Source organism: Lissotriton vulgaris, chromosome 8 (genome assembly GCF_964263255.1).
Source record: "Lissotriton vulgaris chromosome 8, aLisVul1.2, whole genome shotgun sequence".
Classification (NCBI taxonomy): Eukaryota; Metazoa; Chordata; class Amphibia; order Caudata; family Salamandridae; genus Lissotriton; species Lissotriton vulgaris.
This window is the reverse complement of record NC_141696.1, coordinates 1,522,901,776-1,522,928,694: the sequence shown is the minus strand read 5'-3', so window position 1 is coordinate 1,522,928,694 and position 26,919 is coordinate 1,522,901,776. Positions and strand designations below refer to the sequence as shown.

Genomic DNA, 26,919 nt, shown 5'->3' with positions numbered 1-26,919 from the left:
AGCCCTAAGATGGCGGCACTTCACTATCAGGACATGCCAACTTGGTCAGGCTTGTCCTACCTTACACTTACAATGCACCCTGCCCATGGGCCTACCATAGGGGTGACTAACATGAAGTTAAGGGAAGGTTGGAGGGGCTGGCAAGTAGGTATACCTGCGCAGCCGACGTGACAGTGCAAGACTGCACGTGGGTCTCGCAATGACCGACCCGTAGACATTCTTTTACACGGCCGCTCCTGTGGGTGGCACAACACGTGCTGCAAGCCCACGAGCGGCGTTTGCATTTACAAGCCCCGGCACTCCTGGTGCACTAGACTAGGGACTGACAGTAAACCAAATAAGCCAAACATGGATACCATAGATACATCATTTTAACATAGGGAGCACTTGCGCTATGGCACTGATCAGCAGTGACACGGCGCCCAAAGCATATACCAGCAAAACATCGTAAAACAGTAGAGGCAAACAGAAAAAATGGAGGAGAGACTCAAGCCAATGATGTCAGGTCTAACACGTGTCCCCTCCAGCTGAAATGTGGGGAGAACTACCCTTAACCTAGGGAGTCCTCATCACTAAGGCGGAAAAATCTGGACAGACCATCAGCATTGGCGTGATCTGTACCAGGGCGGTGTTCCACCGTAAAGTCCATCCCCTGTAGAGCAATGGACCACCTCAACAGTTTTGGATTCTCACCCCTCATTTGCATTAACCATCTGAGGGGCCTGTGGTCTGTCTGAACCCGGAAGTGAGTCCCAAACAGGTAGGGTCTTAACTTCTTCAGCGCCCAGACCACAGCAAATGCTTCTCTCTCTATCGCACTCCACCTCGTTTCCCTGGGAAGTAACCTCCTACTGATGAAGGCTACAGGCAAGTCTCGGCCCTCTTCATTCACCTGAGCTAGAACAGCCCCCACGCCATGCTCTGAAGCGTCCGTCTGAACAATTAATTCTTTCGAAAAGTCGGGTGCTTGGAGTATAGGTGCTGTGCACATTGCAGTTTTCAGGGTGTCAAAGGCCGTTTGACAGGCATCAGTCCAGATCACGTTTCGTGGCTGCTTCCTGGAAGTCAGCGAAGTCAAGGGGTGCACAAAGTTACCGTAATCCTTGACAAACCTCCTGTAATAACCCGTGAGTCCTAAGAAGGCTCTCACCTGTGTTTGGGTTTTGGGCGGCGCCCAAGCCAGGATGGTATCAATCTTGGGTTGCAGGGGGGCCACCTTGCCGCTCCCTACTTGGTGCCCCAAGTACACCACAGAACCCTGCCCAATCTGGCACTTACTGGCTTTGATTGTGAGCCCTGCTCTGCGCAGGGCCAACAACACTTCCTGGAGGTGGCGCAAGTGTTCCTCCAAGCTGGCGCTGAACACTGCGATGTCGTCTAGGTAGGCGGCGCTGAATTCCTCCAGTCCAGCCAAGACCTGGTTGACCAACCTCTGGAAGGTGGCAGGGGCATTCTTCATCCCAAAGGGCATCACCCGGAACTGGTATAGCCCATCTGGTGTGGAGAACGCTGACCTCTCTTTTGCCCCATCAGTCAAGGCGATCTGCCAGTACCCAGATGTTAAGTCAAACGTACTAAGGTACCGGGCAGCCCCCAACCGATCGATGAGCTCATCAGCTCTGGGGATGGGATGCGCGTCAGTCTTCGTGACTGAATTGAGCCCTCGGTAGTCCACGCAGAACCGGAGTTCCGGTGAAGCACCAGGCGCTGCAGCCTTCGGGACCAAGACCACTGGGCTGGCCCAAGGACTGCTAGAGGACTCAATCACCCCTAACGCGAACATTTTGGAGACCTCCTCCTTAATGTACGCTCTGACCTTGTCAGTCACCCTGTAAGCCTTGTGCTTCACAGGAGGGCTGACTCCGGTGTCAACGTCATGGACACACCAATGCGTGACACCCGGAACCAAGGAAAACAGATCCGGGAATTGTCCCAACAGGTGGCGACAATCCTGTTTCTGCTCAAGGGTCAGTGTGTCAGAGAGGACCACACCATCCACTGACCCGTCTCGCTCTTTAGCATACAGGAGGTCAGGAAGAGGCTCACTCTCCTCCTCCGTTCCATCATCTGTAGCTAGGAGCATGCCCACTTCGGACCTTTCTAAGTGGGGCTTCAAACGGTTGACATGCAGGACCCGCAAGGGGTTCCTGGGAGATTTCAAGTCCACCAAGTAGGTGACATCGCTCTTCTTCTCCACAACCTTAAACGGTCCAGTCCACCTGTCCTTGAGCGCACAAGGTTCCACAGGGGACATGACCCACACTTCCTGACCAGGCTGAAGCTCTACCAGAGTGGCATTCCGGTCGTACCATCGCTTCATCTCCTCCTGGCTGGCCTCCAGATTTGCCTGAGCAAGTTCTCTGAAGCGCCGAGTCTGGTTCCGAAAGGCCAGCATGTAACTGTATACATCCTGGGGAGGTTTCCTGGGAGATTGCTCCCAGCCTTCCTTGACCAGACTCAGAGGTCCTCTTACCGGGTGACCGTATAAGAGCTCAAAGGGGCTGAACCCTAGAGCCTTCTGCGGCACCTCACGGTAAGCAAACAACAGGCATGGCAAGAGGACGTCCCATTTCCGCCTCATTGGTTCTTCAAGACCCATAATCATGCCTTTCAGGGTCCGGTTGAATCTCTCAACCAGCCCATTTCCTTGAGGGTGGTAAGGAGTGGTGAACTTGTAGGTTACCCCACACTCCTTCCACAGAGACTTCATATAGTTCGAAATGAAGTTGGTGCCTCGGTCGGACACCACCTCTCTGGGGAACCCCATCCGGGAGAAAACACCCATCAGTGCCCGTCCCACCACGGGCGCCGTCACTGTCCTGAGAGGGATGGCTTCCGGGTACCTTGTGGCATGGTCCACCAAGACCAGGATGAACCTGTTGCCCAGGGCTGTCTTGGGGTCCAGGGGCCCAACAATGTCAATACCCACCCGGTCAAAGGGGGTGCTGACCACCGGAAAAGGTTGGAGGGGAGCCTTCTGCTTCCTTCCGCTTTTCCCACTTGCCTGGCAAGTGCGACAAGTCTTGCAATGGATGTCTACATCCCTACGCATCTGAGGCCAATAAAAATGGGTGACAAGCCTGTCATAGGTCTTGTCCTGCCCCAGATGTCCAGCTAACGGTACGTCATGAGCCAAACCCAGTAGGAAGGCTCTGAAGCGCTGGGGTACCACCAGCACACGGGCTGACCCAGGCTCAGCAGCTTTAGGCTCGCTATACAGGAGGTCGTTCTCCCAGTACACAAAATGTGACCCTGACTGATCACCTGAGGATTGGGCTGAGGCCTGCTGCCTCATGCCCACAAGAGAAGGGCACACTTTCTGTTCCGCACAGAATTCCTCCCTGGAGGGACCACCATCCTGCTGCCAGTGGGTCAGCTTGGGCAGATCTCCCAGTTCGGCAATTTGTTCCCCGGTGGGCTCCAGGGCATCCCCCTCAGGGTCTACCTCCTTCTGGACCACGGGAACAACGGGGGCCGGTTTCCCGCGCCTCCTGCCTCTTCTCTTCACAGCTGGGTCCTGGGCCGTACTTTCAGGCTCCGGGACCCCATCAACACCCTTACTTGCTGTCATGGAACGAGTGGTTGCACACACCCACTCTGGCACACCCAACATTTTCAAGTGCGCCGCTCTCTCCACCTTAGCCCAAGGGGAGTCTTCCAAATCATTGCCCAGGAGACAGTCGACAGGCATGGCGGGCCTCACAGCAACCTGAAGAGTACCTGAAACTCCCCCCCATTCAAAGGAAACCTGAGCCACCTCACACTCTTTCTGGGAGTTATCGGCAGCTATCACGGGGTAGAATGCGTGGGGAACCACCTGCTCTCTGGACACCAAGTGACACTTGACAGCAGTCACACTCGATCCGGTGTCTCTGAGGGCTTCCACTCTATGGCCATTAATGGTCACCCACTGCCTATATTTACTAGTGTTACTAGGCAGAGGGGGTGGAGGGACCATTTGCATGTCTCCTAGCGAGACCAGGGACATTTCTGCGGGACCCCTCCCACCATGGACAACCATCTCCTCCCCTCCCAAGGCTACACTTGCCAACTGACGAGGGGGTGCACGCGGCGGTGCATTCGAATCCTTCTTGGGACACTGGGGGTCATAAAACCGGTGTCCCACCTGCCAACAACCGTAGCAGGTTAGGGGGCCCCTATGAACAGGTTTACCCGTCGGGGCCCCTGACTTCTTCTCAGGGGGAGGCTGGGAACCCTTCCCTTGGTTCCCTTGGGGATTACTTTGGGGCCCTTTCTGAGACTCCTTCTGTTTTCCCTTGTCCCCCCCCACTCTTCTGCTGGGGACCCTGCCCACCTTTGGCTGAGTCTCCCACTGGACCCTTGTGGACCCTGGTACTGACCCAGCGGTCCGCCTCCTCAGCAAGTTTTCTAGGGTTAGATATCTTGCTATCAATCAGGTGCTGGCGCAGCTCTGGAAAACAGTTATTAGACAAGTGCTCCCACGCAAACAAATCATAGAGAGCTTCATAACTTTCCACTTTGCTGCCCTTTACCCAACCATCCATGGCTCTGCAAAAATAAGACACATACTCAACCCACGTCGTACCAGGCAACTTCTTACATTCTCTAAAAGCTTGTCTGTACTGCTCGGGGGTTAAACCATATCGCAACATTAAAGCATCTTTCATATGAGCATACGACATCCTATCCGCAACAGGCATGTCTAACAGGGTATCTCTTCCCTCATTCACAAAGCGACCCCACAACCCCGCTCCCCAATTCTTCTCAGGGACCTGGTGGGCCAACAATGCTAACTCATATGCTTTAAACCATTGACCAATATCTTCATTCTTATTGTAATCTTTGATCACATCTTTCGGGAAGTAAAACTTACTTTCTGCAGGCTCGGATGGAATGCTGGCACCAGAGGGATTCAACTCTAACTTTTTAGCTTGGATATCCAGTTCCCTCAACCTGGCTTCACGCTCCAAAGCTAACTTCTCTCGTTCAAACTCCAACTTTTTGATCTCTAAATCAGCTTCCCTTCTACCTCTCGCATTTTCTAACTCCAACTGTCCATTTATCTTTAGCCTTGCCATCTCCATGTTGTAAGCTCGCTCTTTCGCCCTTTCTTCTCTTTCTTCAGGGGAAAGACCTTTGGAGGAAACACTGCTTCCGGGAGAGGCCACAGGTCCGTTCACCGGCACCTCCTCATCCCCTTCCTCTGTGGGTACCACCACCACATCAGAGGGATTTCTGGATTCCCACCAGGCCTGTAATGCTTTATAAAAATCATCTTTTCTCGAGAGGCCGGTGGTAGGAACTTCAAACTGGTTGCAAAAGTGTTTTAGCTCATCTTTCTTATATCTTTTCAGCTTACTCCTCTCGAACTCTTCAACAACAACGATAGCAGGGGCAGTGACTCCGTTGTCACTCATGATGAAACTGGCAGTGTTCAGAAAATCAAGTTTCAGGAAAGCGGAGAACAAAAATAGGATCCTTCCGAATCAGATTGTGACTGCGTTATGGTCTGCTTTCACTACGTAGCGCACACTAATCACTGTACATGGGTCATAAATGCAAGGTCCAAATCCCACCGCTGCCACCAATGTTAGAACCGGCTGTCTCTAGTTGGCAGAGGTATACACTTCTGACAAATAGGGACACTCCTTTTCTAGTCAGGGCAAGGGGATCACACCCTTCGATAACCCCTGCTCACCCCCTTGGTAGCTTGGCAGAGCAGAACAGGCTTATCTCAGAGGCTGTGCGTTAAGCAATTATGACTACATACAGTAATACAGTGAATACACTACAAATGGACACGACACCGTAGTATTATAAAAATAAGTATTTTTATATAAGACTTAGCACAAGACCAAAATAACGGCAAAACTGTACACAATCGGAATAAATACGTTCGGGAAGGAAAAAGGATAGTTCAAAGGTAGTTTCTTCTTTAGCACAAGAGTCTTTTAGTATCAAGCAAATCTTCGTCTTGGAAACACAGTTCTTAGCAACAGGGTAACTCACACGGGAGCTACACAACGCTGGGCAGAGATAATCCACAGGTTCGGCGTCGACCGCGAGGAGCGCTGCGTCGGGCCTGGAGTCACACGGACCCCCAACAACACAGTACCTTAGGAAAATGAAGCACACGATGACCAGCGGCGTCGAGCAATCCGGCGTCGCGTCTTCGGTGTCGATCAGGCCACAGCAGGCGTTGTCGATGATGCAGTTGCACAGAGTGAGCAGCGCTCACGGCGTCGAAGGGCACACGGTTGATGCGATCAGCAGCGGGGCAGACACGAGGTCCTCTGGAGTTAGAGCCGTACTCCTACTCACTGGCGTTGCTGCTGGCGTCGGTTGGGCCCAGCGTCCGATCGTCGTGGTTGCTGGTTCTTTCAGAGATGCTGGATTCACACTTCCAGCAGATAGCACTTTGTAGCAGGTGAAGTCCTTTAGCCCTGTGACTTCAGCAGGAGACTGGCACTCTTCCAGTCCTTGGAGATTTTCTTAGCAAGCGTGAGAGTACACACACAGTTCCTCTCTCCTGGTTCCTTGGCAAAAATAAAGAAGCACTGCAGGATTCCCCCAACAACAGCACACTGGCAGAAGGGGTAAGCAGTCCTTTAGATCAGCAGGCTTCTTGTCCTTGGTTACAGGGTTCCTTGTCAGAAGTGATCTAAATTCTTGGTTCAGGGGTCCTTCTCTTATACCCCTTTTCGTCTTTGATCCCTTTGTCTATGCCGGGGGGTTCCCAACATCCTGGGTCTGCGGTAGGTGGAGCTAGGCAGTAGCACCTGGCCTATTCATTGAGCCGGGCCGGGTCCTCAGACGCCCCGCAGGAGGTGGAGCCAGCATTGACACTGGCAGGAGCAGAGCTATCGCCCTCCTGGCAGGAGGTGGGGCCAGGATCGTCCATGGCAGGTACAGAGCCATCCGTCGCTCGGCAGGAGGTGGAGCCAGCATTGTATCAGGCAAGGCAGGCTATCAACAACTACTCTCCCCCTACTCTCAACGTAATGTCCCACTCATCCCACACTGACTCATCCAGACCTCTTGGAGCCACCCAGCTCCTGTCACACACACGCAAGACCAGCAGAGACCAGATATGGTTAGACAAGAAAATAGACACTTTCTAAAAGTGCTATTTTCGAACCCCGAGTCCAAAAACCATCCACACCAACGGATGCGTAATTAAACCCCGAGTTCAGGGATACCAAACTCGACATTGCACCATGCTCCCCGAGCCAGCTAGGATTATAGCGTTAATAACCCCGGCGGCCCATTCTATCCAACGGAGAGCAGGCTACCTCGCAATAGTGAAGCCCTAAGATGGCGGCACTTCACTATCAGGACATGCCAACTTGGTCAGGCTTGTCCTACCTTACACTTACAATGCACCCTGCCCATGGGCCTACCATAGGGGTGACTAACATGAAGTTAAGGGAAGGTTGGAGGGGCTGGCAAGTAGGTATACCTGCGCAGCCGACGTGACAGTGCAAGACTGCACGTGGGTCTCGCAATGACCGACCCGTAGACATTCTTTTACACGGCCGCTCCTGTGGGTGGCACAACACGTGCTGCAAGCCCACGAGCGGCGTTTGCATTTACAAGCCCCGGCACTCCTGGTGCACTAGACTAGGGACTGACAGTAAACCAAATAAGCCAAACATGGATACCATAGATACATCATTTTAACATAGGGAGCACTTGCGCTATGGCACTGATCAGCAGTGACACGGCGCCCAAAGCATATACCAGCAAAACATCGTAAAACAGTAGAGGCAAACAGAAAAAATGGAGGAGAGACTCAAGCCAATGATGTCAGGTCTAACATCCATCCTAATGATTCTGTCTGGATTAGAACTTTAGAACAGCTTAACTGGAAGAACAACAACATTCTATAAATTCCTGGGCTCAGGCAAACAAATATTGAAGTCGGGCACAGCAGTTAATCAAGCATGAGGGAATCTGGACACACAGCTTAGGATATGTTTGGGACGTTATCACCGCCTATCTGCCCTGATGTGGGCTCAAGTCTGAAAGCAGATGTGGAAACCACCATTCTAGTTCTCAACAAAGAGTACACTGAGCTGAGCTAAGACTTGAGCAAAAGTGGCAACTCACCCATTGCTGTCCATAGGTATCCTCTACATCGTTGACCGAATGGTCATCCCACGTGGCTCGGATGCCAACCAGAGTCCAAGGCAGGAACCCGTTCTCTGATAAGATGACAAAGTAAGCGAAGAAACCTCCCAGGGCTTGAATCATACCTAGAAAAAGCAGCAAAATACATCAAATGAGAATTTGTTAGATGCGCAATGGGTTACTGTAGAGCAGTGATCAGCGGGTATGAGAGCATGTCCAGCACTTGGACTCTTGAAGGGTTCTCAGCTCACTGCTGCACCACTGATCCTACGCAGGAACTGGAACTGGAACTGGAAAGGGGGTGTTATGTACTCCTTGATATGGTACGTCTCTATAGTCAGGGGGACCTCACAATGATAGTGCTGTGTTTTGATGCCCAATGGATCAAGGTTTCGGAAGCCAGTGGTGCCTCCGATTCTTTCTATGTTCCTTTTGGTGGGGAGTCAGGGTGCTTCGAACACAAAAGGGGGTCCTGCCTCTCGCCCTACTTCTAAAACTCACCTTTCACAGACTGTGCTGTGCCCATCACACGTTTTGTGCATAAGCCAGATTCAAGCTTGGAGGTGAAGGAGGAGTAGTCCTGGCCCCTTGATATCCCCCTCAAAAATTATTGTCCATAGATTTTCATTTTTGATTTGTGTTTTTGTATCATTAGAGAAGTAATTTAACTTGGGTAGACATTTTTAATACAGCCTGAATTTTTTTGGATGACATTTTTAAAAATGGCAGGTGTGTTGCAGTGGTGATGTAATATTTCACGAACCATGAGACTTATATACTTCATTTTTGTGTCAAAACACAGGTTTTGTGGATCATGTAGCACGTGCTAGAGACAGAAATTAACTCCTCAGAGCAACCTTTCTGCCATTTTCCAAAATGGCAGCTCTAAAGTGACATGCTTCAGACATCATATTGGTAATTTATTTTAATATTGTTTTGTTTCAGTTTTTCAGTTGATTCAAATTCGTAAACATGAGTGAAGTAGGTGGTAGCAGAAGATCTTTACCTCCTAACAGACTGATGCTAACTACAAAATCTGAGGACTCCTTCAACAAAGAAAAGCTAATATCAACTGAGGCTGGACAGAAAAGAGTTTGAGATGCTGCAGAAATGTAGCAAGATATAGGTTCACAAAAGATTGAAACTGATGGGTGAAAAGGATCAAACAAATGCTGCAAGTCATATGCAATGGAAAAAAGCATGGAAAAATGTGTCAAGAAATAGAAGAAACCAGGAATCACAACAAGAAACTGAGTCTTCTGAGAAAGCAATGACAACCAAACACAATGACCATCCATCTAAAAGATCAATGGCTACCCCTCGTCAGCCTCAACAACTGATCAGAAAGCAGAGGATCTTCAATCTTTGGTTTAGCTTGAACATGTAAATTCCTGGATAATGTAAGTTAACAGGATGCTATAATGAGTACATGAACTGGCGACTTAATTCAATTTAATTCATTTAAAAATTCTTTATTCGAATTTCAAGAATTCATAAAAGCACATATATATTTATATATATTTAACATGAATACATATAAGCACTGATGATTCAAGTTTAAGCATTATCCATCATCTTACGAGTGCAAACAGCAATTTTTAGGAAAGTGCAAGTGCGGCAGATTATCTACTCATTTTACAAGGTATGCAGCAACAGATAAGATTCATCCAAAGTAATAGGTTTATGTTTTTAAAAAAATGGGATTAAAAGCCATTTGGTATATTTTAGATAAAAATTACATGAGAAAAGAAAATGTATGTCACTTTGTTTACTTAGCCCATTGCAGGGGCAGCTTATTTTATTTAGTCTGGGGTGGAAACCCAGTGGAAAATTTAACAGGAATCTAATGGATCCAGCCCTTAATCGAAACAGGAGACTTCTTTCCCAATGCGTCATTGGTACAGTTAGGTACAGTGCTAGGGGATATCTGTATAGTTCCATATCCATATACCTAACTACTGTAGTTTTCTCTGAATCTATTCTATTTCGAGCCGTTGTATAAAATGCATAGAGTGCTTCCTTCAATTCAGTTTTTTTCACCATATTAACATTGCTTGTATTAGTGAAAATGTTATCTTTCCCTATCTTGGACAGACTTTTGTGGACGAACGAGAGCCATGGGATCTCCATCCCCCTGTCACAACTTAGGCAGTCGGTTATTATGTCTTGAATCAGAGTGGCTAAGCTATTCCTCCATATCGAATGCCAAAATAGCACCGGTCGTGCACCAATAAAATCTGAAACAAAATGTAGATTTAATTCACTTTGCACAATGTAGTTAGATGTGGAGATTGGTAAGCTTAGCAACTTTCTGCAAAACCGGTTTCCTTCTTGTTGTATGTGACAATTATTTCCAGTGCCCCATACTTCTGCCCCATAGGTAGCTACAGGCACGCATTGTAATTTAAACATTTTAACAATTGCTTTTGTGGCTCCGGATCTCTTCGGTCTGGGGATACTTAAAATAGAGTTAATGGCCTTTGAGAATTTGCTCGTGGCCTGGGCCAAATGCCCAGACCACGAGCTATTCACAGCAAAGGCCACTCCTAAATATGGGAACGTTTGAGTAGCGGTAAGTCTTTCATCCCCTACCTGTATAGAGTTCAACGGTCTTTTCCCTGGGCCGCAGGACATTATAAAAGATTTTTTTAAATTAACCCACAGGTCTAATTCATCCATAAATGTCTTAAAACTTTTTACTAAAATGTGCAGCGAGTTAGGGGTGCGGCCCATAAGGACCGCATCATCTGCGTAAAAAGAGTGGGTAGAAGTTTGCTATTTATTATAGGAACGTCTAGTGTGGAGTTTTCAAGGTAATTACTAAGGCTATTAATATAAATAATAAAAAGCAGTGGTGCTAAAACGCACCCCTGCCTAACTCCCCTTCCTATTCTTATTGGCCCGGATAATTCCCCTCCCATTCCTATTCTCACTCTTGATTTTAAATCTGTGTATAAAAAAGCTAAAAAATGAACCAGTGTATCATCCAGTCCGTAACCCAATAAAATAGACCAAAGCTTGGACTTGTTAACTAAATCAAAAGCGGATGACAGGTCCATAAATGCTAAGTAGATCAGGGCAGAGCGAGCAATGTTATACTTATCAATGATTCATTTAAGATTTAAACATTGTTCTACTGTGCCGACCCTACTTCTGAATCCCAATTGACATGGTGATAAAATGCCACTTTCCTCTGCCCAGAGAATTATTCTATTATAGATAACGCAGCCCAAAATATTTAGAGATCGGTCTGTAATTAGCGGGATCAGACCTGTCTCCCTTTTTATATATGGGGACAATTATACTAGTTTCCCAGGTTTCGGGCATCTTCGCTTGGGTAAACTATTAAAAACATTCACGAGCATAGGTGCCCAAAGGTCAGGTTTCCATTTAATAAGGTCTACAGGCAGCCCATCAGGTCCGGGGGCCTTATTGCCAAGACTCTGGGCGATTGCCTCCTCCACTTCCCCCAGAGTATCCGTAGACTACTAAAATGTTCTGGCATCTCGTAGGTTGGACTATCTAGTGGAATGGCATAAATTTTTGCAAAATGTAGTTCCCAAGCACTACTTGCAATAGTGCAACTTATTGGTGTTAGTTGTTGCCCCATATTCCGGAGTTCTTTTACCGCAGCCCAGAATATGTTACTACGTTTCCCCCCTGCGGTTTTGGCCAGGATTTCCCAGCGTTCGCCCAGGAGTGTGCCTCTCCGTTTCTCTAGTGCTAATTTATAGGCTTTCCTTGCCATACTAACAGTTGTCCTGATTCGAGGGATCTCGGTAAGAGCTTTACGTAAATTCCTATTTGTCTTTGAACAATTGCAGTCGAACCACCTCGGGTCTTTTGGGCCCTGGGGTGCAGGCACTGATAGGAGGGATCTAACCGTAGAGCATATTTTAATAAAGTGGGTGATAACTTCATGGTCTCTGGCTATTTTATTGGAGCATACATTGATTGATGTCTGCTCCTCCCTTAATAAGGACTTAATAGTCTCTTCTTTATCTATGCCTCTCCATTTCAGCCTCTCCATTTCAACCTCAATCGGTCCGTAGATACACTTATGTCCCTTACCCCCTGCATGATACCATATACAGGTCGTTGGGCTAGTTTTAGAATGACTGTCACTGGGTTATGGTACCCAGAATCTGTTGGCACAACGTCCGTTGCTAATATACGGTCCGCCAGACCGGTGGAAACAAAAATGAAATCGATAGTTGAAGTACTGATTCTTCCTCTAGGTGTGGGGGCAGACTGGGCAGTTGATTGATGACCAAAGTCCATTGCATTACTCATGATATATTCATTTATCAGGGCTCTCAATTCAGAACCCCTCCGCTTAGCTGGGTCCCCCTGCTTTGTTACCATTTCCCGCGTGTCCTTTGGGAGATTTGCATTAAAATCACCGCCCAATACAATCTCCAAACCTTCACCTTTAGCACTACTGTCCTCTAGTTTGGAAATTCATTTTAAAAGTGCAAAAAAATTCTTATTTGGAACAGAAAAAAAATAATTATTATAAAAATGTATTAAGAAAAAAGGGGCTTGGCGCTTATATTCGATGACTTGTATATTGGGGTTATTGGTAATTATATTCCTGTAGCTCCCCCCAGCCATTATACTGAACCCAACAAACAGCCCTCCTACTGCCCGTCCAGAGCGTGAATTATGAGCCGCTATACTAAAGCAGTGAAACCTGTCTATATGCAGATCATGTGGAGCCCAGGTTTCTTGGAACATCACTATGTCATACATAGAAATTAAGTGTACCCAATCTTTGTCCGTTAATCTGGGTTCAAGGCCAGCAACGTTCCAACTAAGTATTTTAAGATCGTGAACATTAGTATGTTTAATTTGTGTAGATCCTTTTAACACACCAGTTAATATGGTTGCTTCGTTGACTAAAGTTTTTTGTCTGTATAGTTCCTCATCTGCTGCCAATTGCCCTGGGTGATTCCTAACATCCTGCATGTCCCATGAAATATTTGGTAACGACGTTCCTATTCTATCTCCTGGGGCGGTTATTACTGTTACTGGGGGCAGTTCATTTTCACCATTTCCCATAGGTACTGCACCTCTGCTTACATCAGGTGAGTACTGAGTGATAGGGATGGGAGTTTCCTCACACCGTCTGTCCACTCCCTCAAGACCTTCTTGTGCATATAGAACATCAAATCGGTAGGGACTTGAAACTGATTATTATAGGAGTCTCTATACCACTTTTTCTGCGTGCTTTGTAAATACATATTGCGTTGGGCCATTGGGGGACGGGATAGAAATAACTCAGGTCTACTGTTTGTATCTTGCTCTCAAGGTTTCCTACCCTCCAACCGCTGATATGGTTTACCACCCGCCTATCTTTAAAATTAACTATAATGCAATCACCTTCTTGATCTTTTTTCCCCTACCTTACCCAACTTAGTCTGCGGACATGGAGAATTTTGCCATGTAAGGATGGGGGAATCGGCCTATACCTGTTTAGCCAATGGCTAACTTTATTTTTAAGTTCAAAGTAATTTTCTGACCTTCCCTCTCCTAAAACGGGTACCCCTATTAAGACCGTAGTAAATGGAAATGATCAGGTGGCAGGTTGATACGTGTGTGTTTGTTTGTTGTTCTTACCCTGCCAAGTTGATCTGATTCTTTCAGTTGGTTCTTGCCCTGGGCCTCATCTACCCTTTTATACCCGTTCTTCCCATAGTCATTACCAGGTTCTAATTCCCTAGTCTGGGGGATAAAGGGTGTCTCCCTTCTCTCTACCCCTGGGATTACTAGGGGGTTATTTATTACGTCCGTATGACCGGTAGCAAGTATTACAGACGATTGTGAGCATACTTGGAAATGTGAGCAAACTTAAGAAAAAATCCTAACTTCTGTGAATACCAAAAGTAGTAAGTGAATTCTGTGAATACCAAAATAGTGGTAAGTTTAAGGATTGAGTCTTAAGTTCATTCTGTGAATTGGGCCCATAGTTTGTTAAGTGCAGTGATCTCAGATATAAGAAAGCAAGCACCAACTCACACAGGCTGCAACAGCAGGCCTGTAGTCACAGTTTAAGTGGATTCCCATGGGTGGAACAATACATGCTGCAGTCCATATGAGACCCCTGGTATACCTATGCCCTGGGTACCTTAGTACAATTGTGAAGGTACCAAAGTACTTACCAAGTACATTTAGGGGAGAAAGTTGCTGAGGTCCTAATTAGCAGGCATCCAGCAGACTAAGTCAAACTGTACTGACTCAGGCAAAAAGATGGAGTAACCATGAAAGCAGATTCTACTTTCCTACAGGTTCCCTGAAAACCAACCCACCAGCCTGCCACCTCTAGACATGATCCTGACCCACTGAGGTGAGAATGTTGTGGGAAAGAAACAAAGCCTGCTGTGGGCAGAGGTGGTTCATACATCCCCCCTGCAGGTACAGCACATTAGGGCAGCTAGCCTCAAAGGGTTCCTGTCCTTTGTCATGTGACCACTGACAACAACAACTAGTGAAGTTGCCCATCCCCTGTCCTTGCCTCACTTTTTAGCGGCAAGACAGGTGGAAAAAATTGTGAGAACAGAGGGTGTGTCCACTCCCAGCGAGTGCCACACCTTAGGTGCTCTGACCTGAAGTGGACCCAAGGTTTCACTTTCCTTGATCTTGAATTGAGGAGAAACTAGCCAACCAGGATCAGGGATGTATTTATTTATTCATTTAAGTAGCTTATACAGCGCGCAGCTACCCCCGGAGGGGTGTCCCGGCGCTAAAACAGAAACTCAGGAATGAAGGAGAGGAAACAGGCCGATTGTAGGACTAGAATCATAATCTGGAGAACAGCCACGTTTTTAATTTACTACGGAAGATGGATTCAGACGGGCAGAACCTGAGGTCGAGTGGGAGGCAGTTCCATAGTTTAGCAGTCATTACGCTGAACCCTCTGCCGCCCATTCTGGATCGACGAAAGCGAGGTGCAATCAAGAGGCGTAAGTTGTTAGATCTCAGAGATCTGACAGATTGAGATATTACAACTCGCTTTTTCAGGTATCCTGGCCCAAGGCCGTTGATAGCACGAAAGGCGAGGGTGAGAATCTTGAATTGAATGCGGCTAGCAATGGGAAGCCAGTGTAGCTCTTTGCAGTAAGATGCAACCGATTGACGGTAGGGTATGTTTCCAATCAGTCTGGCTGCCGCATTCTGAACGATCTGAAGACGATCGATCAGATATTGAGGGGCACCGGCATATAAGCTGTTGGCGTAGTCTAGATGAGATGTGATGAGGGCCTGAGTGATCGTTCTGCGGGCGTCCAAGGGGAGGTAAGGAAGGATCTTTTTAATCATGCGAAGTTTCGCGAAGCAGGCTGAGGTGACCTTGTTAATTTGCGCTTTGCAAGAGAGTGAGTCATCGAATTGAAAGCCAAGGTTACGTGCTGATTGAACAGGGGTAGGCGCAGGGTTAAGTACTGTGGGCCACCACAGGCTGGGGGATATTGGAGTTTTCTGGTTAAAAAACAGGACTTCCGTCTTGTCAGCATTAAGCCTAAGGTGGTTGCTGGTCATCCAGACACAGATGTTGTCCAAACATTGGCGGAAGTTGGCAAAGGTGGAGTCAGAGTGGTCTCTAAAAGAGAATATCAGCTGAGTATCATCAGCGTAAGAGACCTCTCTGACCCCACTGCGGCCAAGGGTGCGAGATAAACGTTAAAAAACAGAGGGCTTAGGGCAGAGCCCTGCGGGACACCACACAGTAGGGGTTTACCCTCTGATTTGAAAGGCTTGAGCGCCACCTTCTGAGTTCTGCCAGTGAGGAATGACTCAACCCAGGCGAGTGCAGAGCCACCAATACCGATGAGGGATGTGCCCACTCCATGTGGAGTTAGCATTTACAGGGTGTAGTTACCCCTAAGGCAAGTAGTCCATTGCCTATTACCAGGCACTGTAGTGAATCAGCCACTTTAGTGGTCTGATGCTCTGTGATGACCCTCGATCACCACCATTGTGTACTGACTTTAGTGTGCTATGTTACCTTAGCCTTAATGTAGGATGGTCTTGCATATGCCTATTTCTCTTCAGTTCTATACTCTTGCTGTTTTTCAGTAGAATAATCTTGCCAAAGTATAGAAGGTATGGGATGTCAAGGTACAGTGTTGTTGGTGGTCAGGTCGTGCAGAATCAAGCAGCCCGTCTTATCTACAAAACCCCCAAATGGCTGTCGGCTAAACCACTGCTGCACAAGCTTCACTGGCTACCTATAGAACAAAGGGCGGCCTTTAAGCTGGGCTGCATCACGTTCAAATCCCTCCACTGCACCAGCCCCGTTTACCTGACTTCACTTGTCAACCCACACCGCCCAACTCGCAATCTCCGTTCAGCTCATCTCAACATGCTGGCAGTCCCCAAAACCAAAACCAACAAATTCGGTGGCCGTCGGTTCGCCCTCCTGGCCCCCAACTTCTGGAATCCTCTTCCCCTTACCATCAAATCCAGTAGCTCCCTCCTTCATTTCAGGAAGCTGCTGAAAACCTTTCTCTTCCCCCCACCCTGCTAACTCCGCTTCTCTCCCCTCCTCAGCCCCACCTCTGTCCTACAGCGCCAGGAAACCCATGGTGTCAGCGCGCTTTACAAATTCCACTTAACATAACATAACATAACATGATGCACACATGTGCTCCATAGTGGATACTGAGGGATTGAGTGCATAGATTTGAGTTAGGTGAATTATGACTTTAGTCTATTGGCTTTGACGTGGTCTAATATCATTCTGTTTTCCAAGTAGTAGAGGCCTATGCTTGAGCAACTCCATATTCTAAACTGCAGCCATCTTCGTAGCCTCTTTAGGTGAGAGGTTATATTTTTTTAGTTTTCATGTGTTGTTCGCTAGCAGTGAACCAGAGAGGACCGGTTCTTATCAGGTAGAATGTGCTCTCTTTGTGCAGAGTCATAGCAAAACGCTTGGCCAGCTGATTGTTGTGCTCTTGGTACGAGGTGATACAGGAATCCAGTGAGAACTGTAGGCGGAGTTAGCTAGAAACTTCGATGGAGAGCTGCATTCTATATTAGAGAAAGGGGGTCAGAGAGATGAGGAGATGCTGGTCTGGTGGTTTGGCGGTCTGATGATACATCACGGTGCAGACGTGCAGTCGTGTTTGTGGAACAGAGAGTCCTGACCCAACCAGAGAGGGAAAGAGAGACAAACCCTTCTTTAGATTACAAGATGCCTAAGATTATGGTGAGTTGTTCCTTGTGTACTTATTGTATCTAACTATGTCTTTTATTTTCAGGCTCTATGTATATGTATGTGCTGATGATTGCTACTAATGTTTACTGTGATGTTTAGTTATTTCTTTCTTTTCTTTTGTCATCCAATTATCATGTAATAAAGAACCATTGGAGTGTATAATTTGTTCGGGACCCTTTTTTACCAAGTACTTACAGAGGGATGGGCGCTTCCCCTCTAATGGGTAATTGTTGATATGGGATGGAAATCGGCTCCCATCAGGGATGTCTAAATTCTAATTATTCTATCCAATACATTGCTAGGAGGAGCATGCGCTTTGTACCCTCTCAGATGGGTAGGTGTTGTGATTTGCTGCGTACCCTCTCGGATGGGGAGGTGTTGTGACTTGTTATTTGCGAGCTCCTCGGCAATGGTTTTATATGTTGTCAGTGTTTATTCCTTTCTTGGGTAAGTATTGTGAAATGTGGTGTCTTTCTGGATCCTGAGAAAGGATGTGGTAAGTAAAGGCCTGGTGACTGACAGACGCACCAAAACATACAGAGAAGTAGGTCATTACAGGCACTCCCTTTGAACTAAGCCTGGGCAGATTTCGCAGAGTTCCGTGTGAACAAAAAACTCTTCCATACTACGTGGAGTTCCGCAAGCGGGGAGTGCCCTTGGTCATACATGTCCACATTGATTTTCAGCACCGGGTGTTTGTCCTGTGCTGGAAAATCACCACGAATGGCACCACGTGCAGCGCAAGATAGAGCTCGAGTTGATTTCCTACACTAGCGGCAACTTTCTCAACAGACGTTTTCTCAATGCAAGCGGTCGCAACCACCCGCATTGAGAAATCCGACCGCCTGCGTTGGGAAATCTCATTAGGAGGTGGATTTCCTCACTTTCCCCTCGCCAACTTGATGTTGGGGAGCGCAAGTGAGAAAAAAACTTCGATCCACATAACTGATCGGAGATTTTCAGAACTCCACGTGCTCGGCGGAGTGCAGACAACGCAGCAAACTCCGTCAAACAGAGTGGAGTTCACCGCCCGGGCTTTCTTTAAACTACCCTAAATGTAGCATTTAGGTGCCCCGCCCCAAGCCCAGAACTATTCTATTCTATTAAAATTATTTATACCGCGCACTATCACCATCGGTTTCTTGGCGCTCATTGATATATATAGCATTGATCCAGGGTGGGGATTAGTCATATGCCGCTTGAAAAAGCAGAGTTTTTAGAAGTGTACGGAAACTGTCGTACTTTGGGCAGAGACGGAGAGAGAGGGGTAAGGAGTTCCAGGTGGCGGGAGCCAGGACAGAAAAACTCAGGCCACCGTGCTTTTTTCTTTTGAATCTGGGGACCTCAAGGAGATTTAAAGATGCTGAACGAAGGGCTCTAGCAGGAATGTGACGGGATAAGGCCGAAGTGATGAACCTGGGAGCTGCGTCCGAGAGGGCCTTAAAGGTGGTGCATGCCAGTTTGAAAGTGCAGCGTTTGGAAACAGGGAGCCAATGCAGACTACGGAGGAGGGGGGTGACGTGCTGGTGTTTGGGCTGGCAGAAAATCAGGCGGGCAGCCTGATTCTGCACCAACTGAAGTCGATGAAGGTGACATGCTGGAATTCCTGCGTACAAGATGTTGGCGTAGTCAAGCCTGGAGGTGATGAGCGGAATGACAACCTGGGTCAGGGCTTCTTTGTTAAGAAACCTGCTGATCTTGCGGATACGCCTGAGGTGGAAGAAACAGGCAGAAGTGACCGCGTTGATGTGAGGTCTCATTGATAGATCTTCGGAGATGATCACCCCCAGGCTTTTAACTGAGCTCACAGGAGTGGGTGCGGTCCCCAAAGATGAAGGCCAGAAGGTGGCATTCCATGGGTGATTGGGGCCACCCACCAGGACGAGCTCGGTCTTGGTGGGGTTCAGCTTTAAGTGGCTGTGGTACATCCACTCAGCAATGGTTAGCATGGTGGACTGGAAGTTGATGCGAGAGGAGGGGAGGGAGTCTATGGGGAAAATTAACTGAAGATCGTCGGCATAATTAAAGATTGTGACTGGGGAGTTACGGAGGGTGGCTAAAAGTGTGTGGAGATATAAATTAAAAAGGATAGGGGATAGTGCCGAACCCTGTGGGACACCGCAGTGAAGGGAGGTGTAGGGAGCGGAAAAGGTGGAGAGGTGGACGGGCTGTGAGCACTGGTGAAGGAAAGATCTGAGCCAGTCAAGGGCCACTCCCTGGATGCCGGCATTGTGGACACGGTCGATCAAGATGGTGTGATCGACCGTGTCAAATGCCGCTGAGAGATCCAGTAGGACAAGGGCTTGAGAGATGTTTTTGTCGGCTCCTTTCCTAAGGGTGTCCATGACTGCCACTATGACCGCCTCGGTGGAATGGAGGGGTCTGAATCCTGCTTGTTGAGGATCTAGAAAAGATGATTGCTCTATAAAAGAGCTCAAGCAGCGGGTAACGTAAGTTTCCAAGATCTTACCTAGGTAGGGGAGGAGGGAAATGGGTCTGTAGTTGCTGAGAATTGTAGGGTCTGCATTGGGTTTCTTTAAGATTGGTAAGACTGCAGCTTGCTTGAAGGAAGATGGGACCACCCCGGTAGCAAGAGAGTTGTTGAGTAGTGCTAGCGGGGGGCCAGGGCAAGCAAGAAGGGCTCTTTTCAGAACCTGCGGGGGGCAGCAATCATTGGGGGATCCCGAACTGACTTTATGAAGAAGTGAGGAAAACTCTTGTAGAGATATAGGTGGGAATTCAGTCAAGATGCTAGTATTTGAAGGGGGCAGAGGAGGAGGAGTAGGAGATGCCGGGGTAGGGATATTGTGTTTTATTGTTGTGATTTTTTTCTATGAAATAAGAGTTGAGTGAATCACAGAGAATTTGTGTCGGCTGAGGTTGGGGGGTGACTCTGTCTGGTAGGGAAAGCTCATTTACAATTGAGAAGATGTCTTTCGTTTTGTTATTTGAGTTCAAAATTTTTGTGAAAAATAGGCCGACTTGGCTGCCAAGATAGATTGTTTGTAAGATTTTAAGGTCTCAATGTATACGAGTTTAAGCTGAGGATCATAGTGGCGTCGCCAGCGGCGTTCCGTTTGCCGCAGGGCGAGTTTATCCGCTTTAAGTTGGTCCGTAAACCAACGTTGAGCGTCATGGGGGCGCATATCTTTGATTGTTTTCAGGGGGGCAGCTTTGTCGCTAGCCTGACGTAGCCATTCGTCGAGTTTCTCAGCCTGATTCTCTAATGAGGACAGCGGCGAGGGTGCAGTGGAGGCCAATGAAGTGTAGAAGTCAAGTAGATTGGCCCTTTTCCAATTGCGAGCCATCTTGTTCTTAGTACGGGGGGAAGGCACAGAGTGTGCAGATGAAGGTGAAAGGAGATGAAGTAGTGGTCGGACCAGGAGCACGGAAGGACTGAGGGAGGTGAGATGTCGAGGTTAGATGTCCAGACTTGGTCAAGTATATGACCTTTCAGATGGGTGGGGGTGTGAATATGTTGAGAGAGGTTCATACCTTTTAGGAGTTCAGTGAATTCCACCGATGAATGGCTTTCGTGGACTTCAGCTCCGTGAACTTCAGCTCCGGGACCTAGGAAGAACTGTACACCACATAGCCGCAAAAGACTGCAGAAAGCACGTGACTTGGCCCCATCCACACTAGTATGTCTGCAGCCCTCATTGAAAACTGCACCAAGGTTTACTCGTCCTGCAGTCCAGCGATCTCCAAAACCTAAGGAGGATTGCCTGCCTTCAACAAAGATCAAGACCTCCACAGAACAGCTGAACTGTTCAAAAAGGACAACCTCCAAGCAAGGCCTCTATGACCTGAAGAACTGTGAAACCTGACAACCGGTTCCACCTCTGCACACAACACTTCCACCCGCGTTGAAGAGGACCACTGGCACCAACAAGGTTCCCCAGTCCACCATTTGCTGACTCCTCCTGGATTCCTTCGATGTCACCTGCAGCCTCTGCACGGAGAACCCTTAAATGTGATCTGCCCCGGTAAGACATTTCCCACAACAAAAGGCACCAATGCACCCATCTGCCCTAGGCCTTGTTGCAGAGGAACAAAGGTGTCCCTAAGTCCCCGAGCATCACAACTTGCCTCTCCAGGTGTTGGGCTCCCCCAACTGGCCTCCTAGCCTGTTTCTTCCGCCCTTTTGAAATTTGACCTTTTTCCATTGACTTGCTTTGGGCACCTGACGCTGTGTTTGCACCCTGCACCAGGTCGTACCTGTGCTGTTCGTAGTGCACTGTTAGTGCTGCTTTAGACCGTGCCTAGGGCTTGTCTCAACCCCTGGAGACTGGTCTCCCAAGCCGCTGTTACTTACCTGTAAGCAGCCACTTTCCGATTTCAAGAATCACCATTAAGTTGTACTAGGCGTCCAACCGCTATTTGCACCCTGCACATAACTGCCCCTGTACCCAACGGTGGTGTATTGTTGGTCTCATCCTCCCCGGGTCGGTAATCTAGTGCTGCGGGCATCGATTCTCCTTGGAGAAGGCTTGTGATTGTTGTGTTCTGCAGGTGGGGAGTGGCAGCCTTAGGGGTAACAACTTGGGGCCTACACTCCGGGGCATCTAGGTCCAACTAGGCCTAACAGGTGGTCCTAGAAATAACTGAGACTGACTCTTGGAATAACTTGGTGACTCTCCGTGCGCGCGTCTGACTTCCTACGTGCGTGCGGGGCCTCTCTTTATTATAGTAAGTCACATGACCCAACGCTGCACGCCCCTGGCGTCAGGGGCGGGCCATCCCTAGGAACATAACATTCCTCCTAAAACAAGGAAAAACAACAACAACAACTTTGTCAAACTGTTCATCATAATGTTCTTCATTAGCACCTTCTGCCTCCAGACATGATTCCGAACTGGTGGAACATGATCACAGACTGGGCACTCATGTAATCTTATCTTGAAACAGTCTTACGTGAAATAGTCGCGTAGCCGGCAGGAGGGCGTGGGGTTTCCTCTCAGCTTGTGTTGCGACCCTCTTTGACTCGAAACAACTGTCTCTGTGACTGGGACCGCTCCTGGCGCCTCCCTGTCGGCCCCATCCGGATCTGGCAGGTCCTCTAGGGCCCCAGCGCCATCACCCGCCTCTTCATTCACAATTGTTCTCGAGTTGCTACTCTGGGTGACCTCTTGGCTGGGTGTTAGTTCCTGGTGTAGCGAATTGGTTGCAGTTTCAGTTCCATTAGCAGCGGGTGGAGGACAGGATACCGTTAGCTCCGGATGGAAACGTTTGAAGTGTGATATCTTTCGGGTTACTGTCTCCCGTCCTCGGACCGCTGTGATGTGGGTGCCTTTTACGCCAATCACTTTCCATGGCCCTCTTTCATAGTTCAGCCTAAACTTGCCACTGGTTGCCCTGTTGCGGAGCAGCACAGCATCACCTCTGCTGAAATGTGTCATCACCGCCCTTCTCTTCTGGCTGATCTTGGCAAAGGTGGCCTTCCTCTTCTTCGCGATTCTGTCTTCATTCACTCCTTCTGGTGACCACCGGGGATGATGAGGGATGGAGTCTGTCACCACTCGCCCCATGAGGACATGGGCGGGTGCTATCCCCGTGGTTGAGTGCGGGGTTTGCCGGTAGCTTCGGAGAAAAGTGAAAATGGCCATCTCCACTGACTGGCTTCTGTCATGGGCAATGCGAATGACCTTATTCAGGGTCCTCATAAAGCACTCGGCCTCTCCGTTGGCTTGAGGACAGCGAGGGGTGATTCGTCGATGCTGAGTTCCGAGGGAGGACAGATAAGTGGCCAGGTCTTGTCCTTGAAACGGGGGTCCATTGTCTGTGCGAAGCTCACGCATGGCACCATGAGTTGCGACAATCTTCTCTATTTTGGGGATGACACTCTCAGCATTAAGGCTTGTTATTATCTCCACTTCAGGATATTTGGAATGGTCATCAATCATTACCAATGTATGCCTTCCATCCGGGAGGCTGCCAAAGTCCATACTGACCCTCTCCCATGGTCGTTGGGGCCGGGGCTCCGCTATGATCGGGGCTTCCCGAGGAGCATCTCCTGTAACTTGACAAGCGGCACATGACCTCACCACCTTCTCTACCATGTCGTCCATTAGGGGAAACCACACTTTTGTCCGCAACCGGGCTTTGGTTTTGACCATTCCCTGGTGTCCCACATGTGCTAGTTGTACCACCTGGTCAGTTAGGGCCACAGGTATCACGAGGCGATGCCCTCTCAGCAGGCACCCTGCTTCGTCCTCATTGAGCTCTTCCCTGACGTGATGCAGGCTCTCCATGATTTTTGAGCCTCGGGGTGAGCACCTTCCAACTCTCTTTGGCTTTATGCCAGTTTCCCGTTTGGAGGATCTCTTTGGCCCTCTGGAGACATGCATCCTGAGCCGTGGCATTCGCAATGTCCTCTATGGATAGGGGACGCGGGCATGACCGCGCGACCACCCATTTGACGTATGCCTCTGTTTCTTCGGCCTCCTCCCTTTCTTCCGGGGTGGCTCGCCTGGGATGGCGTGAGAGGTAGTTCCCCGGGTTCTTTGCTCCGGGCTGGTACTCGATGTTACAGTTATATTCCTGCAGCTGGAGCAGCCATTTTTCGATGCGAGGTGGTGGTTTTGATGATGTTCCCGAGAATAGGGCTACTAACGGTTTATGGTCCGTTACAACTGTGAACGGCTTGCCATAGACATACAGATGGAAATGTCGGCACCCCCAGTGGATGGCGATGGCTTCTTTCTCAATTTGGGAATACCGTTGCTCTGTGTCTGTGAGGGATCTACTTGCAAAGGCAACGGGTATCCAGTCCGCTTCATCCCTCTGCCTTTGCATCAGAACAGCTGCAAGTCCTGCCGGCCCGGCATCTACCGCTATGAGGGTGGCGTTTCGAGGGTCGAAGAACGCCAGTGTGGTATTGCTGGAGAGAGATGCTTTTATGTCATTGAAGGCCTTCTCCTGTTCCGGTCCCCAGGACCACGGGGTGGAGTCTTTTGTGAGGTCGCGCAGGGGAAGTGTGAGATTGGCCAGGTCTTTGATGAACCTACCGCAGTAGTTAACCATGCCAAGGAAACTCCGGACTTCGGTGACTGTCGTGGGGGGAGGTGCATCTTTGATGTCTTTTACTTTGTCGGGGTCTGGGTTGACACCATCTGCCGAGAAGACATATCCAAAGAACCCTATCTTGGTTCGTAGGAATTCACACCTCTCCCTGTGGAGCGTGAGTCCTGCATCTCTTAGCCGGCGAAACACTTGTGTTAATCGGTGATTGTGTTCCGTGATGGTGCGGGCATGTATCATCATATCGTCGCTGACATTTATCACCCCGGGTATGCCAGCGATCAGTTCTTGAATGACGTTTTGAAACACCTCCGCTGCACTGGAGACTCCGAAGCTGAGCCTGGTGTACCTCCGAAGACCAATGTGGGTGGAGAAAGTGGTGATATTGCGCGATTCCTGATCCAATACTAGCTGGTGATATCCCGCTCGTAGGTCTAGCTTTGAGAACCAGCAGGCCCCAGCCATTTCTCCGATGAGGTCATCAATGGTGGGAGTAATATGACGCTCTCGCTTTATGGCTGCGTTAGGGAGGCGCATGTCCACGCAGATCCTGACCGCCCCTGGCTGTTTCGGTTTTCGGGTGACTACGATGGGCGACACCCAGGGGGTGGGACCTGAGACCTTTTCGATGATGCCAGCCGCTTCTAGTTTGCGGAGTTCCTCCTCCACCAAAGGCCGAAGATGGAAGGCAATGCGACGGTGTCGCAGAGCCACGGGCTGTACTGTGGGGTCAACGTGTAGGTGTATCTCACGGCCCTTGAAGCGTCCAATGCCCTCGAAGAGGTCTGGGAATTCCTTGAGGAGTTGTTGTACTGATTCCTCATGGACACCGAAGGCGAATGTCACCACGCCTAGGTCTTCGGCTGCTCTGCAGCTTAGTAGCATGCCTTGTCCTTCTTCCGACACAAAGATGTTTGCTTTGATAGTCTTGTCCCCATGGCGGACTCCGCTCGGAACTTCCCTCGGATTCTGAGAGGGATGTCCTGTCCATATGCGAAGACAGTGATGGGAGTGGGGCTCAGGGCCGGAGGCGTGGCCATGTTTCTGTAGAGGGAGGCGCTCATTAGGTTTATAGACGCTCCCGTGTCCACCACCGCCATGATGTCTTGGTCCGCCACCCGGATTGAGCATTGTGGTAGTGTTCTGGTGCGACGAGCAGCGGTGCCGATCATGTGCACCTTGTGCACTGATCGTTCTTCCTCCTCGTCATCATCCATGTCACTGTGGCTCTGTTCTCCTTCCGCGATAGTCTGTACCGTTTGGCGTGGCTTGCGGAACCTCTTCGATCGGCAGAAATGGTTCATCTTGCCGCATCCTGAGCAGCGTTTTCCCCGTGCTGGGCATTCTGGTGCAGGGTGGTGCGGGCCTCCGCAGTATCCGCATGAGTGTCCCGATGCTCCACTCTGTGTGGGCGTCGTCTTTTTGTGCCACCTGGATGGTGTTTGGACTTGCAGCTTATTGACGGGTTCCACTTTAACAGTAGCTTGCAATGCAGCTTCCATATGCCCTGCCCTGGCTTTGGATAGTTCCTTCGTGCGGCCGAGAGTTCGGATGTCGGCCAGCGGCTTGCCAGACTCTTCCAGTATTCTTTCCCTCAGTTTGGCAGAGGCACAGCCCTGTATGATTTGCCCGCGGATCTCTTCCGTTACATCTTGGAACCCACATGATAGCGCCAACGACTCTTCCGGCAGCTGGCGCGCTTGTCGGAATACAAAACGTTCATAGTCTTGATTTGCCATGGGTTCAAAGTGGGCATTCAGGGCGTTTATCAACGTGTGGTGAGTTTTGGGGGTCGCCTATGTGAGTGTCCGAGCAATGGAGTGGATGTCTTTGCCACCCAGATGGAGTACCATGGCCCGCTTTTGTTCCTTGTGGCCTTTCGTGGCTTCGAAGAACACTAGGAGCCTGTCCACCCACTCTTTCCATTTCGGGGCGAAAGTTGAGGGCGCACCCTCCACCACAAACGGTTCGATGGGCGGAATTGTGGCCATGGCCCTGGGAGTTCTTGATCAGGCCGTCGGCGGGCCGGAGTCATACTGGAGCTGGCGCGTGAGGGGGCCGGACGTGGGCCTCTGCTGTGCACTGGGCCGTCGGCACCCAAGAGTGGGCCGGTCTGTGATCGCGGCGAATGCCACAGGGGGCCCGGGAAGGCACGTGCGATGATGCAGGGCGCCGCCCCGATCGACGGGCCAGGCGGACCAAAGCGCGCTTCACGCACGTGCCAAGGGGCCCGGTGCGACGCTGGGTGTGAAGCCACCGATGAGGGGGTGTGCCACTTGGGCAGTCGTCCCGATGCGCACCGCAGGCCGGCGCTGGGCAGCAAAGCTCACCTGCGATTCCCCAGGGATCAAAGTCTCCCCTCCAGGTGCACCTTGTGGGGGCGTGTGACACCGCGAGGCACAAGCACCACGAGCCAAAGGACGGGCCCGCAGCCGCCTCACGGGACAGCTGGCACACACACACCCCGGGCGAGGATCCGACAACCACCCTCGTCGCCAATTGTTGTGTTCTGCAGGTGGGGAGTGGCAGCCTTAGGGGTAACAACTTGGGGCCTACACTCCGGGGCATTTAGG

At 49.5% G+C, this 26,919-nt stretch overlaps 1 protein-coding gene across 1 annotated transcript in view; it reads right to left on the bottom strand.

Moving 5' to 3' along the window:
* The window catches only part of LOC147699077 (sodium/potassium-transporting ATPase subunit alpha-1-like), a 3,282,495-nt gene that overhangs the window by 132,447 nt on the left and 3,123,129 nt on the right, over nt 1–26,919 (bottom strand). Inside the window, exon 25 of the mRNA XM_086936300.1 lies at nt 8,092–8,237. Coding sequence (XP_086792426.1) covers nt 8,092–8,237 — 146 coding nt within the window. The remainder of the gene's footprint in view (nt 1–8,091; nt 8,238–26,919) is intronic.